At 41.5% G+C, this 15,876-nt stretch overlaps 1 protein-coding gene across 2 annotated transcripts in view; it reads left to right on the top strand.

The window, feature by feature from the left end:
• Nucleotides 1-15,526, top strand: part of CACHD1 (cache domain containing 1) — a 106,178-nt gene extending 90,652 nt beyond the window's left edge. For both annotated transcript variants that reach the window (XM_062581606.1, XM_062581607.1), the window contains 12 exons: nt 410-520; nt 4,212-4,334; nt 5,569-5,668; nt 5,805-5,921; nt 7,306-7,466; nt 8,206-8,292; nt 8,511-8,627; nt 9,446-9,597; nt 9,965-10,126; nt 11,167-11,244; nt 12,192-12,293; nt 14,733-15,526. In XM_062581606.1, the coding sequence (XP_062437590.1) occupies nt 410-520; nt 4,212-4,334; nt 5,569-5,668; nt 5,805-5,921; nt 7,306-7,466; nt 8,206-8,292; nt 8,511-8,627; nt 9,446-9,597; nt 9,965-10,126; nt 11,167-11,244; nt 12,192-12,293; nt 14,733-14,971 (1,549 nt within the window). In that variant the 3' untranslated portion in view covers nt 14,972-15,526. The remainder of the gene's footprint in view (nt 1-409; nt 521-4,211; nt 4,335-5,568; nt 5,669-5,804; nt 5,922-7,305; nt 7,467-8,205; nt 8,293-8,510; nt 8,628-9,445; nt 9,598-9,964; nt 10,127-11,166; nt 11,245-12,191; nt 12,294-14,732) is intronic.
• The last annotated feature ends 350 nt before the right edge of the window (nt 15,527-15,876 follow it).

Below are 15,876 nucleotides of genomic sequence, written 5' to 3'. Positions count from 1 at the left end.
TAAAGACATACTTTCTCCTGCATTTGCCATGTAATGATTTTGATCATGCTTGCTTTGACAGCTTGAATCTCAGCTGGCACCAAGTAGTGCATTGTTCTGGGGGAAAAAAGAATGAGTAAAATGACTTTGGGCATATTTTACCCTGAAGTGAATTGAGCTATTTTAATGTGGTTTTATATGCTGAGGAACTGTTTATTGAACTGGTCCGTTTTAGTTCTGAGTTTTGATTGTGCTTAGGAACTTGCTTAGTTTTAAGATCCATAAGCAGAAACTTTAATTCAGTAGCACATTGTTCACTGTGAGCAGAATTCAGTGTTTATCTGTGTTTCTGGAAGATGAAGGACACCGCCTTCGAGTTTAACGTAACCAGTTCTCACTAATCAAGAAAGTTTCTTGTGGCCTCCCGTAGGTACTTGCACGCGGTGGCCAATCCAGGCCTGATAACGTTCACTGGTCCCTACCTGGATGTCGGAGGGGCAGGCTATGTCGTTACCATCAGTCACACAGTCCATTCTTCCAGGTAAACTGTGGTTTGAGATTCATGTCGAGCAAGAATACTCTGAACTGCCTCCTAAAGAGATTTGCTTTGGGCAACGTGGAAATATGCTGGGTGATTCCTACATGTCCAGGAACTGAAAACAAAACTGTTCTTAAAGTGCCTTGAAGAAATGAAATACAACTTCGTGTAGATGCAGTGGAAATAGTATATTGAAATGCTGTGAAAAATCCATGTGTATGAATAGGCTTATATTCTGTAACTTTAATATATGAATAGTAACTGCATAGAAGAAAAGATTGATTGGCTGAGAACATGCTCCTAGGCGAACGTGAGATGAGATTTCATATATACAAGATGAGGATTTAGGAGGGGAGAGGGAGCTCTTTCATACGGCAGTTTTGGATATGTTCCCTCTCTGCTGGTAGCCAAGTAGACTAATCTACTTTTTCATCAAGACAGCTAATCTCTGAATTTCCTGCAGTTTGCTGAAGTTAGTTGCACACAAGGTGTACGTACCAGAGTGATGTATGGACAGGAGCAAGAGGTGGAAGGAAATCTGCTGGCCTGCCGATGAGGCTCAGTCTACACGACCCGTTTCGTTAAGGAGCCGTCTGTGCTCCAAGCAATGCTGAGGGCCACTATTTAAATTTAGCACGTAGGTGTTTTGTGCAAGTCTTTCAGGCATAAAAGAACGTGAGGAAAAGCCTGTAAACCTTGGCCTGTGCTTACGGGAATGCAGAAGACAGTGATAGCACTGCTCTGTGCCTTTGGGGTCAGAACACCTCATACAGCTAAAGCGGTATTGTACCGCACTGAAAGTAGTGTTTAATTAGCTGTCTATCAAAGTTGATAAAGAGAGTGTTAGTGTTTCCTATATTCTCACCAGAGTCAATATTACTGCCATGAGAAGTGAAGTCTTTCTTTTATGAATATTTTTTCATTGCTGAACTGATCCTTTCCTCAAAGACCAGATGTTTTTTTGTTTCGATGATTTTCTGAACAGGCGTCTATAGCTGAGATCCCGCTGGTTTGAGATGTAGGACGTTAAAGGAGCTCATGAGCTGCATGCTGCTTGCAGGCCACGTGCTAAGTCTTTCTATCACAAACACCAGAAATTTTCAGAAATATTAATTACTCATTTCGGTTTTTGTGGAGTCTGTTCCAAGGTTTTCAGCGAGCGGATGGCTCCTGTAGACACTCCATTTAATGTCTCCCCAGTTAAAAGGTAGCTCCTAACTTGGCGCTGGTAAATACAGATCGTCGATCCAGCAGTTCAGGACACTGCTCTTCTGCTCTTCTCCAGTGGCGCCTTGGCTCTGCATTTTCCCACCACACAACATCTGTTTATCTCTTTTGGCAGGAATATCAGTCAGGCTTACTGTCTGTGTGGTTTTTCACAGAGAAATTTGCTTAAGAAGATATGCCCTTCTCTGAGAAGCGTAATTAATGAAAATTCTGATTTCTGTCTAGTAAGAGATGGTTCATTTCACTTTAACAACTGCTTGCATGGGTTATTAGAGCGTGATTAAAGAAAAGTTAAACAAAGTTGGGAAGATGGGAATGTGATTCCTAGGTAAATATGACCCCTATAGATTGTAGTCACATGCAGTTATCTCCAAACAGTTCTTAGTTTTGTGTGTGTGTGTTTTTTTTTTTTTTTTTTTATTTATTTTTTATTTTTTTAAGGGGGGAAGGGGTCAGAAGACAGTAGAGTTAATAGATACACTTTCATTAGAAGCTATTGTGTGGGTTTAAATTACAATATTAGTTTATCTGGAACTGAAACCTCTCTCTCATTCCCATTTTTATTACATCTCTTTTTTTCTGGTAGATGGCAATAGATTAATGAACAAGTTTATTTAATGTTACTTTGATCAGCAAACCAGAAGGAACTAATGCTTAAAAATGACATATTCATATGTTCATAGCATTCCTGATAGCTTTTTGTCTGTTCGAACAGAGCAGTAATGTCAGAAAGTCATAGCCTGATGCCTTGTCCTACACAGTTAAATATGTCTGTGCTGTTTCACTGTCATCCTTTATCCCATTCATTCTCCCTGAAATGGATAGTTAAAAATAAATTAGATTTTTAAAACAGTGTTTTTAAATTTAAAAATATATATTATATGGCATTTAGTAAAAGCATTGTGACATTAGATTTCAGTGGGTTTTTTCTACCAGCAGAACAGTATCTTCTAACCTATTTTTCAAGAAATAAATTGGTAGAAGTGTCCTCAGAAGTCCTGTGAATAAGGCTTTTTAGAGAGGGAGCAGAGATGGGAATTTGCAAGGACAGGAAGTTTCGGAAAAATAACAACACTGATAGGATGTCGTTGCTGTTTGGAGCAGAGCTTTTTTTCCTTTACAGAACTGTTAGGAGAAAATACTTCCGTGCATCAGCATGAGACCGTTTGGTAGGTCTCTGTATCAGTTGCGAAGGTAACTGCGTGTATGCTTGGGCTGGTGTCCAGGCATATATAAAAATAAGAGTGAAGCAGACTTTCAGTAGAGACAAGACACTACAATTCACAGCAGCTTCCGCTGCCACTGCTCACAAGCATCCACAGAAACTTGAGCTTCTGCTTCTTCCCTAAATGTTTATTTTTTGGTTGCCCTGCGTCGGGGGAGTGTGCTGAATGAGAACAGCTGCTACGCGACGTGGTTTTAAACGTCGCCTGGCTGCCAGCTCGGCAGCTGTCAGGTGAATCGCGGTATTAGCCGTGTCTAACTCGGGCCAGCCGTGCAGGTGAGGGACCCGTCAGGAGGACACGCTGCGCCACGGGAAACGTTCGCTCCAGTTCCAGTTAACCGATGCCTGGCGCAGGGTAGCAGCGAGTCAGCCTCGAGCCGAGGTCTGTGCTTTTTTTTTTTTTTTCAGCTGACTAAAATTCAAGGGCTCAGTCTTACACCTAGCAGGAGTTTGGTTACCTGCAGGTGAGTTCCCGTTTGAGGGAGAAAATGCGGAAAACATTTAATGACCAAGCGAGAAATGGTGCTTTTTTCTAACTTTTGCATCCTGCACTGATGCTTCTGTTCCAGGGACACGACTAAACGTTAGTTATGACCAGTGGGGAATGACTTCTTGCTGTGTGAGAGGGGATGACGCTTGGAAGAGCTGAGCTCTACTGATAGTACAGACACAGGCTTTGGATTAGAAGTAAAAATGTGTGTATTGTCTCTCCAAACAACAACAAAAAAAAAAACCTGAGTGAAGTGAGGTTTAACAGAGTCTCTCCAGCAGCTTCATATTTGTTTCCCAACTGTTCGGGTGCGTAGGAAGAGCTGCACAAAGTGCTGAGAAGCCCCGAGTCCATAAGGGCTGCAGGTCGCTGCAGCTCCGTCCCTCCGCGGGAAGCTGCTGCCACCCTGCAGCCGGGGTCCGGGCACCTGCAGCGCGTGACCAAGCAGAGGAGGTTGCTTTATGTATGTGCTTGGGGAGTTCTTACTCTTGGTCTATATCGATAAGAATTAAAGGGGAAAATAAGTGCTGGTTGGATCTAAATGGTCTCATCAGACGTTCTTCAGCTTAAGAAACCAAGCGTTGTTCGATCCAGAATGGTGAAAACTAGGTCCTTCAGTATGCAGGTATGGATTTGAGCTGATCATTTATGTGCCGGGGAACCTAGCCCCTTTTATTAAGTAGGGAATTGAGTAATTAAGGAAAATCGTTTTAATGGCTGTATTAATAAGTGTGGTTTTTTCCTTTTTGCAGTGCACAGATGTCTTCGGGACATTCTGTGGCAGTGATGGGCATTGATTTTACCCTGAGATACTTCTACAAAGTTCTCATGGACCTACTACCAGTTTGTAACCAAGATGGAGGGAACAAAATTAGGTAAGCCTTTTCTTTCCAGTAATAGATGTCTTCAGCCTTCCCCCCACCACCCTTCGTTTCCCTCTTTGACCAGATGAGGTCACATGAGGGTGGAAAAAAAGGCTGTAGTTTGGATATGTGGTAACTTGATAACATGGTTTTGGCATTGTTGTTGCTTGTTTGCTTCTAAACCTTAAATTTAGGAAAGGAAATGGTTTTCTGCTATTCTGCCGTTTCTTTTCTTGTTTGATTTGTGGGGGTTTTATGTTTAATGGTGTGTAAAAGGCATATCAGGGTTTTGGTCTGCAGGGGGTTTTTTGTTTATTTTTTTAGTTTTTTTTCTTTTCCTATTTAAAAAATATTCATAATAAAAGAGATCAGATGCTTTTTTCTGTCTTTGCATTCCAGAAATCAGGAATCTCAGGCACATTGTTAATTTTTTTTTTTTTTAGACCATGCATAGCAGCCAGAACTAATGTTTATAGCCTTTATTGAACGTATACAAGTATTACGTTATTATACATTATTACGTATGTGTATCTCCACAAAGTGTTTTTATTTGCAGTCATTCTGAGGTGCTGATAATCAGCAAATGAACCCAAAACAGAGAACAGAAACATCATGTAATGCATTATGGGACCAAACATTACAGATTAAAACCTCACAGCACACTGTTTTCTAGGTGAGGGGCCTGGGGCACAGATACAATATAATTTCTCTGAGATCACACAGGAAAATAAAGAAGAACTGGAAAGGGGAAAGGAAAAGTTGAGAAAACCAAGAATTAAATAGAGGTGATTTATCATCCCACAGTTAAAACTGAATTCAAGACTGCTTCTAAAGCAGGAGGTCGTTAAGTGAGAGTGTGAAATCTGTTTAACTAGGATATTCGTGAACTGTTAAACCTTTGAAGTTCATTATACTTTATATTTTATTTCTGGCTCTTTCCAAGTCAGACTTGACAATACACTGATTGGCCTTTCTTTTTGTTTCTGGTCTTTTCCATTTTCACATTCTTGATATTCTGTCCAGGCTTGCTGTAACAGTAACAGGCTTAAAAGCTTCAGGGAAATACCATTATATTCTTTAAATAAATTTTCCAATGAACTTGTTTAATGGAATTTTTTTTTTATTAAATGGAAGCAGTTAAAAATTCTTATTCCAGGGGTAAGGATCATATGATATTTCACCATATTTTTCTAAAACCCAAGGAAGCCTAATCAGAGACTTGTATGCTTTCTTTGTTGTGGGGCAGGTGCTTTATTATGGAGGACAGAGGGTATCTCGTGGCACACCCAACCCTCATCGATCCCAAAGGACATGCACCGGTAGAACAGCAGCATATTACACACAAGGTTTGGCTCCTTTTTCCATGTTTTTTTCTACGGTTTAGTCCTACCTTGATTAATTTCTGTGGTGGTAAGGAATGTAGACAAGTTGCTATTTGTGCATGTTTTTAAAAGGCATAAAATCCTACACTTCTCCTTTTAGGAGCCTTTGGTAGCAAATGACATTCTGAACCACCCAAACTTTGTCAAGAAAAACCTCTGCAACAGCTTCAGCGACAGAACAGTTCAGCGGTTTTATAAATTTAACACTAGCTTAGTGGTAAGTGTATGCTTTATTTTGCTTTTGAATGTACTTTGGTGAGGTTGGATTCCTTTTGGTAGGAATACAAATCCTCGCCAGCATCAGCTGCAGTGACACCAAGGCCAACCTTTTGTGTCGACTGGCCTCTGCATGCCCTCTGCACACGAGATCAGTGATCTGGAGTGCGTGCGTTGTGCTTGTACGAGGAGTCAGCTGTCGTACGAGGGGGCATAGATGTGAGAACTGGCCAGCTGGGGATGATGTCTGCTAAGTCTAGTACAGGAACATGCAAATGAGAGAAGCTCTCTAGTGTTAGATGAGATGTTTCCAGTAGTGGTAGAGATATTTTGCCTTGCATCCAGCCACCTAACATCCCATTTCCAACTCTGACTCGTGTCACATCCTCCTGAGGTACAGACAGTAAAGGCCTTTAATAACTTCCAGCTAGGTGGCAAAGCAGATGTGTTTACTGAGCAAACGTATGTGAACATTCAGAGTAAAGTTTGTTGAACCACACTCTTCTGAAGATCTGGCTACGTGGTTGTCCCAGCATGTCATGTACAGGCTTCCTCTTGTTCTCCGCCTTACTTGGAGATCTGAACCAAAAACGGCTGTCATCCCTTACTGGTTCAGGGAAGCTGATTGCAGTGCTACAGATCTGCCGTTATTAGATCACTGCCAAATAATGCAAAAGATTCTAAGCTCTGTGGAAAAAGCCATTCTTTAATATTGTTCAATTATTACTGGGAGGAGAAGGTGGGAAATGAGTGTAAGAATTATTGGAAAGTTATGTCATGATGCATTGATTTATGTCAGATAGGTTTGAACATTTTCCCCACACTCAAAATGCAAAAAAGGAAAATATATGACTGTAAAGGAAATTGTATGGGACAGAGCAAAGACTTAAGATCGTGTCGTGCAAGTCAGAATCAGGAACGAGTTTGCCTACTAAATAGACTGTAGCTGTGGAATACTGTGGGGTATTTTTACAGTACGTGCGCCAGGAAGTTTTCAGCAAGTTTTGGTGGTGCCTCCCCGGCAGAAGGGAGCCTCTCTGCAAAGGGCGCAGCTGGCTGGCACGGCAGGGAGGGGGGTGAGCGACGCCTTCGAGGAAGGCGTAACCCACTCACGGCAGCGTGTTAGGCTAGCCCCCACTGCCGCGTGTCGTAATGTTGACTAGCTAAGCACGTGTTCTCTATCTTCAACAAAATCTTCCCCCAGTGGTAATTCGGAAGACAAGGAAAACTCAGCAGTTTGGATGATTTTACAGGGTTCCTATCTGAAAAGAAGGCCCTCCGATGCCTTCCGCCAGGTCTGCGGCCCCCTTGGCAGGGGGAAGGACCGCAGCGCTCCGAAAAAGGGCTTTTTTTGCTACCTTGTGATGCACCTTGTTTTTCACTAGGGGGATCTGACCAACCTTGTGCACGGCAGTCACTGTTCCAAATACCGCCTGACGCGAATCCCGGGCACCAACACCTTTGTGGGAATTGTCAATGAGACCTGCGATTCCCTTGCCTTCTGTGCCTGCAGCATGGTGGACAGGCTCTGCCTCAACTGCCACAGGTGAGCAGGAGATGGGAAATGCTCGGGCTGCTGCTCTCTTCCTTCAAACTATGTAAAAAGCATTTGTTATGTAAGCTAAATGTGTTGTGCAAAACTGAAGTGAGAACAAAGTAGTTGCTTTACTTACGCTGTTCCTAGGGAGCATGATGGTTTATAATGCCGTTTAATCCTTGGCCGTACTGTTCACGTGTTACAAAAGACACAGGGTAGTTTCTTCTTGACATTTTCATATGCTTTCCATGGATAGCATTAAAGACCATGACTGATGTAGTTCCCTCAGAGAGGGAATAATTTTTGGATCAGGCCCTTTGCTCTGGCATGTTAATAAATACCTACTGTTTTTTGTGAATTAATATGATTTTACATGGAATGGGCCCTCTGCTTGCATGAGGTAACAGCATCGCCCTGTGATTTTTGCCCTGGAAAAGGAGCCTTAGGTCTAGGTCAGAGTCTGTGATAATACTTGTCTGGGGGTTGTTGTCTGCTTTTTAGATTCAGCAAGGTGGCTACTGTATCCTAGCCACGAGGCTGGATCCACGAGGCTCTGGTAAAGTATTGTCCTGGGTCTCTGTGCCAGATAGGAGCAGTCTCTTCCCCTGAGGGGAAGGAGCAGCGTTACTGAAAACCTCGGTGAACCACCGATACGCAGCTGTGCTGTGGAGTTAGTGCTGTGAGTGTAATGTGTGCTGCTTACGCTGCTTTTTTTTTTTTTTCTTTTCTTTTTGTCCTGCTGCTCAAGAATGGAACAAAATGAATGTGAGTGCCCTTGTGAGTGCCCTCTAGAGGTAAACGAATGTACTGGCAACCTAACTAATGCGGAGAGCAGGTGAGAACAAATGTTCTGTTTCGTGGCAATAACTGACGAGTGACAGAATTGACAAAATGGGTTGTTTGTTCATGCTAACTTATAGCTGATACAGGATACGTTATACAGTGCTTTTTTAGCATAATTAAGCAGCTGATTTGTAATAGGTAATCTTTTTTGATGCTTGTGCTTTGACTACTACTTCTAACAGAAGGTTTTACTTTTTGCCCCCAATATAGGAATCCCAGTTGTGAAGTTCATCAGGAGCCAATGACTTTCACAGCAATTGATCCCAGCTTACAGGATGCTCTGCCGCAGTGTATTAATACTCAGTGTAATCAGAGAACAGAGAGCGGGTAAAGTGGGAGTTTTCTATCCCTGCAAATAGACTGTGTCCTTGAAATGATTAGGAATGTTGTTTCTTTAAATTAAGATAGCTCTTCTTTACACAGTTAAAAAAAAAAAAAAGAAAGAAAGAAAGAAAAAATCTGCTGCCAGACTGAGCTATTATAACACCCACCATTGATGCCAATATGCTGCAGTGCAGAAATATAAGACCTCCCTATTGCTCCTTGAGTCAGGTAACACCATTAAGAGCAAACAAATGGCATTCCCGTCACACTTTGCAGCTACGTGACAACCAGCGGTTATGCAAGTGGAAAAACAGATTTGCTGTTGAAAAGACGAACCTTTTTGCAAAAGAGAAGTGTTTGCCTACCTTCTAGGGGAATATGTGGACCAGAGTGTTCACACAAACCAGAGAATACTTCCACGGTGGTGAGCTTAGAGCACACTAGAGGTTTGATAGCTTCCTGGTGGTTTCTAGTTTCCTGCTTCTCTGTTCTGCTGGTATTACACAGAGCAGCTAATGGCTTCTCCATTTTTTCACACCTATGAGCGGTCTCTGGGAACTGGAGATTGTCAGAATATGCTCTGCTCTGACTAGAATTCCCAAATCCTTACCTCCATCTTCCCGAGGGTTGCAGAAATAGGGCTGGGACCTTACTCAGACCTCACTATTCTGAGAAATGTCTCATTGGAGTTATAAGTGGGAAGTTCTTCCTTTGCTCAGTCTGAGTGATAGAGGAGAAAGCAAAACAAAACAAGCAGGCTTGGAAGATGCTGCAACTGTACTTGAAAGTAAATGTTTTCTGTCTTTGTTTCTAATTTTCAGGGATTGCTTTGGTGTGTTGGACTGTGAGTGGTGTATGGTAGACAGTGATGGGAAGACCCACCTGGATAAATCCTATTGCGCCCCTCAGAAAGAATGCTTTGGTGGCATTGTGGGAGCAAAGAGCCCATATGTGGATGACTTGGGAGCAATAGGTAACTCTTGCTTTCTAAACAGGTGCTATAATTAGAATAATTACAATTTTATTTGATAACACACGCTTTCAATGGCAGCGTGTGCTTCAAGTGACATGTTTAACTTTTATGCTAATCATGAATTATCCTAAAAGGAATGGCATCAGGCCTTTTGTGGGTATTATATTTTTGAAAGTTTTCATGTAGCCCACTGTCTCTTGCATATTCCTGTCCTTAAGAGGTATTATCCTCTCTGGATTTCTGTTGGAAGCATGCTTTCCTGCGTATGCACATTTATGCACTTAGAAAGCCTTCTCTCATCTTCAGAGATGTCAATTTAAACTTTTCTGCATTTTTTTTCCCCTCTATTTTGTCCCTTTTGATTTAGGAGATGAAGTAATCACTCTAAACATGATAAAAAGCGCACCAGTTGGACCAGTGGCTGGAGGCATTATGGGTTGCATTATGGTGCTTGTCCTAGCAGTATATGCATATCGCCACCAGATACATCGGAGGAGTCACCAGCACATGTCGCCTCTGGCTGCACAGGGTGAGCTGCTCTCTCTTGAGAGAGAAAGAGAGAAATAGTACTTGAGAATTAAAAAAAAAAAAAAAAAAAAAAAAAAAAAAAGAGAGAGAGAGAGAAAGAAAAAAAAAAGAAAGGCAGATACTTCACACGTACTTCCATCTAGTGTCAGAAGTCTTCCTTTGGTTTTGTCTCTTCCCTCAATGCCTTACCCTGTTTCACTTCCCGTTTCCGACCTTTATAAAAAGATGGTCTTGTGCAGCATGCTTGTGTGTTACTGCCCTCTCCTGGGTACTGCCAGACCTGCTGCCTCCTGACAAATGTGCAGAAAAAAACTCAAAGATTTCCCATCTGGAAACTGAAGTTATTTCTAGAGCTAAAGTGATCAACCTAGCTTTACGGTTTTCGGACCTTGCGATAGCACATTGGTCAAATCTGTTTCTTGCTGCACAACGCTGGTGATAATGTTAGCATTACAGTTTTCACTCCCCTTCTGCTTGGGCTGTTTTAGCTGTGTCTTTTTCTACTCATATTCTCATTTCAATTCCATGTGATGCTCGTGTTCATGGGATATCTATGTATATAAATCAAAAAAGGAAAAGAGAGCAAAATCCCTTCCTTTATAGCTATTAGAGCAGGGCATAGAAGTCTTTCTGGGGTAATGGTACCATTATCAGGATATGATGAGAGTCTGTTTTTGTAACAAAGCCATTGAAATCTGAGACATAAAACTCTGTTTTGGAGAAAATTGTGCAGGTGAGAAGAGTGATCAATCCTAATTACCTTTATATTTGACTACTCTACCTTTATTTTGAATCAATTCACTGTCTTTAAAGCTGTTTTCTGCTGTAAAGCCTGTTCCTTTCAAGGATATGCCACGTATTATTTTCTTAGTATTTCTAGTCCCATCTGTCTTGGAAACAGAGCATACCAAGCTCCAACTATATCTTTTCACGCAATAATGCAAAGTGCTTCCGCTATATTAGCAGAGTGACAGCCATTAGTAAGTTGATCCAAAATTTTTCTCTTAACAGTTGCATTTTTCTGTTTGTAATGATGTGTAGAAATGTCAGTGCGTATGTCGAACCTGGAAAATGACAGGGATGAGAGAGATGACGACAGCCATGAAGACAGAGGAATCAGTAAGTACCAAATGACTTTTCTGTAAGAAGTGATAATTTAAATGTAAATGGGCTGTTTGTTTTCTTACATACTAGAATAAAAATGTGAGGAAATGCTGTGTTGATTAGAAAATGACTGGACAGTGTTTTAACTTAAACTGTAACGTAGGGTGCACCTCCAGTCTCATGCTGAAATAGTACATTTTTTGCTCAATGGATCCTCCGTTATGTGCAGAGGAAGTCTGTCTCTTATGCCCCCCTCGCCCTCCTCTCTATGACCAGTCCCAGAAATTGCTCTGATGCAGGTCTAAAATTGCGTTTGTGCCAGTATAGAGGGTGGAAAGCGCCTCCCTTTGTTCATCCTGGCAAAGGAGAGCAGTCTGGCACGTTGGTTCAAGTGTGTCAGTAAATCTTACTTGATTTGGGGTGACAGTTCTTCTCTACCATTCAGCCGAAGTGGCGCTTACGCTGCTGAACTGTAGGATGAGCCAGTGTACCTAAAATTTGGGAGAGCTCTAAAGTTAGATCAGATCCCTGTGTCTCATCTCTAACTAAACAGGATTAAATCAAACCCAGGATTTGAAACTGTGCCAATACGTAAAGATTGAAAAACAAACATGTCTGAGTTTTGTGGCCTGCATCTACTACTTCTACAAGTGCTTTTTAGTTTTGCTCTTCGTGGGCATTCAGTGCCTCCTTAGTTTCTTAAGCGCTGGTACAGTAATTCTCTAACTTCTGTTGGTCCAAGCAAATGAAGTGTGTGTTCATCATGATTTGTTTGACATTTAAACACCATCTCTTTATCCTACCCCTCCTTCTGTGGTTCGACAGTCTTGCTGCTTAAAAGAAGTAGCATTTGAGAAGAATGAGCTCACAGAAAGCCTATTCCCCTGGGACTGAGTTGTCCCACTGATGCAGCTCAGCGAAATCACTTTCTTTAAAACCAGCCGTTTCTGTTTCTCTCCCAGTTAGCAACACGTGGTTTATAGCAGCGGTAATAGAGCGGCATGCCCATAGCCCCGAACGCCGACGCCGGTACTGGGGGCGCTCAGGAACCGAGAGCGACCACGGTAAGACCTTGAACCGCTGCCCTGACCCCTGGTTAATGATTGCGCTGTTCGGTTTCCTTCAGATGTCTGGCACGCTGCAGATAAGGTTGCCAAAAACACAGAAACCTTTGCTCCTTATTGCTTCACGGTTAAACAGTTTTGACACCTTTCAGCAGATGATACTATCCAGCGAGGGAGCTGGTTTTGCAAGAGCAGTGCTGTAACACCAGCTCAGTGCCTAGCTCTCCATATTTGAATCTTGGGTTTTGTTAGCTTGTTTGGGGGACTGGAATTCAGACTGACAGAAATGTTACTGCATTTACTGGACTCTTTCCACAGCCAACCGTAACAATTGATTTAAATGTTCAGTTGAGATAATGGAAGCAAATTCCTCGCAGTCAAGCCAGCGTGCCTCCTGCTCTTTTCTTAATGTGACATGCCCGTCTTTTCATAAAACACCCATTCTAGCAATATGTGCTGGACGCCTGCATTTGCTGAGCTAAAGTAAGCATGGATTAGAGGTCAATGAGTCAGATGCCTCCTTGGCCTTTCTGTTGCACATTCAGTCAATACGGTCGCCACAGAGGGACATCTTATGTCACCTTTTAAGCAAATAAAGTAAACAGTTAACATTGTCTGTGTATGTGAATAGCAATGAAGAGTATTTAACTATGTATATTTTCTCCTCCGGTTTTTTTCACCCTATAATAACCCTTTTTCAGGACTATGGGAATTCTGATTTCCTTCTTTCTTGCCCTGAGACTAGGTGGTCTTAAATCTTAAGAGCAGTTAGAAGGGTGTCATGCTATTGACTCAGGAGAGCTTAATGTAAGAAAAGTTTAGACAAGGCAGTCTGCCATGGACGTCAGCTCTAGCTGCATGTCCTGCTAGCTGTGTATCTTATAATAGACCTGTTGTATTATTAAGACTGTGGTTGCACTAATGGAATTGCTCGGGGACAGAAAACCTCAAGACCAAAGCCTTGGAACATGGATGGACAGATGTCTGAAAGAGGCACAATCTTGATCTAGGAGGAATTATCCTGGGCTTGGGGTCAGATTACCTGTAATGAAGCAGATTGACTAAGATAATGCTACTTTTGCTCCATTTCTTATAGTCCTACCAAATCCTCACCGTCTTTTGTGTCAACATGTCAGAGTTATGAGGGTAACTGTCCACCTTCTTCAAAAATTTATACTTCTATTTTTAGTTTCTATAATTTCCTCTCCTTCAAAAGGCTATCTGGTTTTATTCCCTGGTTTTGCTCTGCCAACTAGAAACAAGGGCCAAGGTTGTGGAAAGTGAGAACCAACTTTGGATACTTAACCTGATATTTATAACACACCTGTTTTAGGTGTCTCAAACTGAAAACCCAACAAATTGAGATGCTTAGAAGCACTGATGTCTTTTCAGCTTTTAGCCAAAGTCTACTCAGCAAGCATGTTTTCTTAATTAACACAAGGTCTTTTTTCTTTAGAATTTTGTTTGCATATTTGCATTTGGAAGTATTGAGGCGTGGTTTTGTTTAGAACAGTGCAAACTGGATCTGATCAGTAGTAAATCTGAGTCTCATAATGACTGCTAGCAAAAACATGCTCTTGTCTTGCAAGTTAGCAGTTAGCTAACTTTCTAGTGGCATTCTTTTATAAGAATGTCCCAATGAAAGTAGTGTCTCATTATTTGTATAGATGCTTAACTTTTTTAATTTATCAGACCCCAGGAATCTCAGATTTCTCAGATCCCTTGGAGGTATGAGAACCTCAAGTTAATTGTGCTACGTATGCATGTTTAGCTGGAAAAAGCTGTATTATTTGACTTAATGGGCCTGTGTAATCGCTTCCACATGGATTCAATAGATTTCTTTAATTTTATGCAAAGTTCACCGATATTAAAAACGTACATGCTTGCTTTTGAAAACAGACCCAAATATAATTCTTTTCCATTTAAAACATAATATTATGATAATAGATAATATGAAAAGATGATGTGAAGAAGTTTTGCTACTAACAGAACAGCCAGTCATCCTTACTAGCAAAGTTTGATAGTTTGATATGAATAGGGGTGGAGGTTATGAACTCCGCTTATTTTTTTAGCAGTTTGTAAAATCCAAGTAATATCTTAAAAGATACCAGCTGCACCATATTTCTACTATCTTCTGTTTTTAAAATCAATGCTAACAATTCTTCCATAGTGAACTGTTGTGTGCATAATTGGTTTTGCTATTTGGTGTACTACAGACCCATAGGCTCCTGAAGATGGACCATGGCAGGAAAAGGGCATCTGTTTCGAAATTACAGAGGATTTTTTTTTCCTTTTCTCTTAATTAAAACAGCTACTTATTTATTCTCTGTTAAGAACAGACTGCCTCTAAATGCATGCCGGTTGGGGCAGCCAGCACTGTGGAATACTGACCTTTTAGTCTTGCTCTTAATTCTGAGTCTGGTTGTTTTTATTTTCTAGGCTACAGCACTATGAGCCCTCAGGAAGACAGTGAGAATCCTCCCTGCAATAATGACCCGTTATCAGCCGGAGTGGATGTCGGAAACCACGACGAAGACTTGGACCTGGATACCCCCCCTCAGACCGCTGCACTGTTGAGTCACAAGTTTCACCACTATCGGTTGCACCACCCAATTCTTCACCACAGCCACCACTTACAGGCTGCAGTCACGGTACACACTGTGGATGCAGAGTGCTAATGAACGACAGCAAAAGAAACGTAATTTGTGAATGGTAATCCATGCAGCAATGGGCAGCTTTGTTTTGTGCTTTTTACCAGGAACAATTTAACTAACTTCCTGAGTAAACTATTAGGCATAAAAGCTTTACATTTTTGTAAATGTAAGGTTGGCTCCGGATTGGAAGGGGAATGTGCGTGATGAATGGACCTGCCATAACATTTAATAAAATGGAGCAGGAGGCATGTTAGACCTCCAAAAACAGGGATATAAGTTTATACAGCAGCTGAAACTCTGGAAGCCCTGTTCTGCTGAGCCAAGAGAAGCGGGAGAGAGAGAGCTCGAAAGAGCCAGAGATGATTTGGTTTCCTTAACTGGAAGAGCAGAAATCTGTGCAGCTGAAGACTAAAAAGGTGCCAGACAGAGTGTGGAGGGAGAGGCTGTTGTTTTTTCTGCCGTTTCTGTTTTGTATGTAGAAAGTTCATTGCTCCGACAATTGCTGTATGGATCCTGGGACAATGCATCTCAAGATTTTTAAGTAAAGGATTATTTTTCTACTATTTATTGAACTTGAAACTTGGGGGGGGAGGGAGGGGAGAAAACATGTTAGCAATTCTCAACAGCTACCACATATATTCTGTGATGGTGAAGTAGTTCTTCTGAGGAAGACGTCTGTTTCTTATAAGCAAATATTCATCCACTGCCCCACTCTACAAAAAGGGAAAATGAAGAAATCATCTCTGACATGTTTACATTATGAATGCTTTCTTTTCCACAATTGTTTTCTGTAAATTTTACAACTTGAGTTATATTGCGGTATTTTCTTCCTATCTGCAGAAGAGGAGTCCTGTCATTTGCTACTAAAATTCTGAGAATTCTGCCCATATATCTCTCCATCTTTTCCTCTTCGATCATCCTTAAAAGCT

The sequence above is a fragment of the Rhea pennata genome, chromosome 8, assembly GCF_028389875.1.
Source record: "Rhea pennata isolate bPtePen1 chromosome 8, bPtePen1.pri, whole genome shotgun sequence".
Taxonomy (NCBI): Eukaryota; Metazoa; Chordata; class Aves; order Rheiformes; family Rheidae; genus Rhea; species Rhea pennata.
This window is presented reverse-complemented; position numbering and strand designations above follow the sequence as displayed.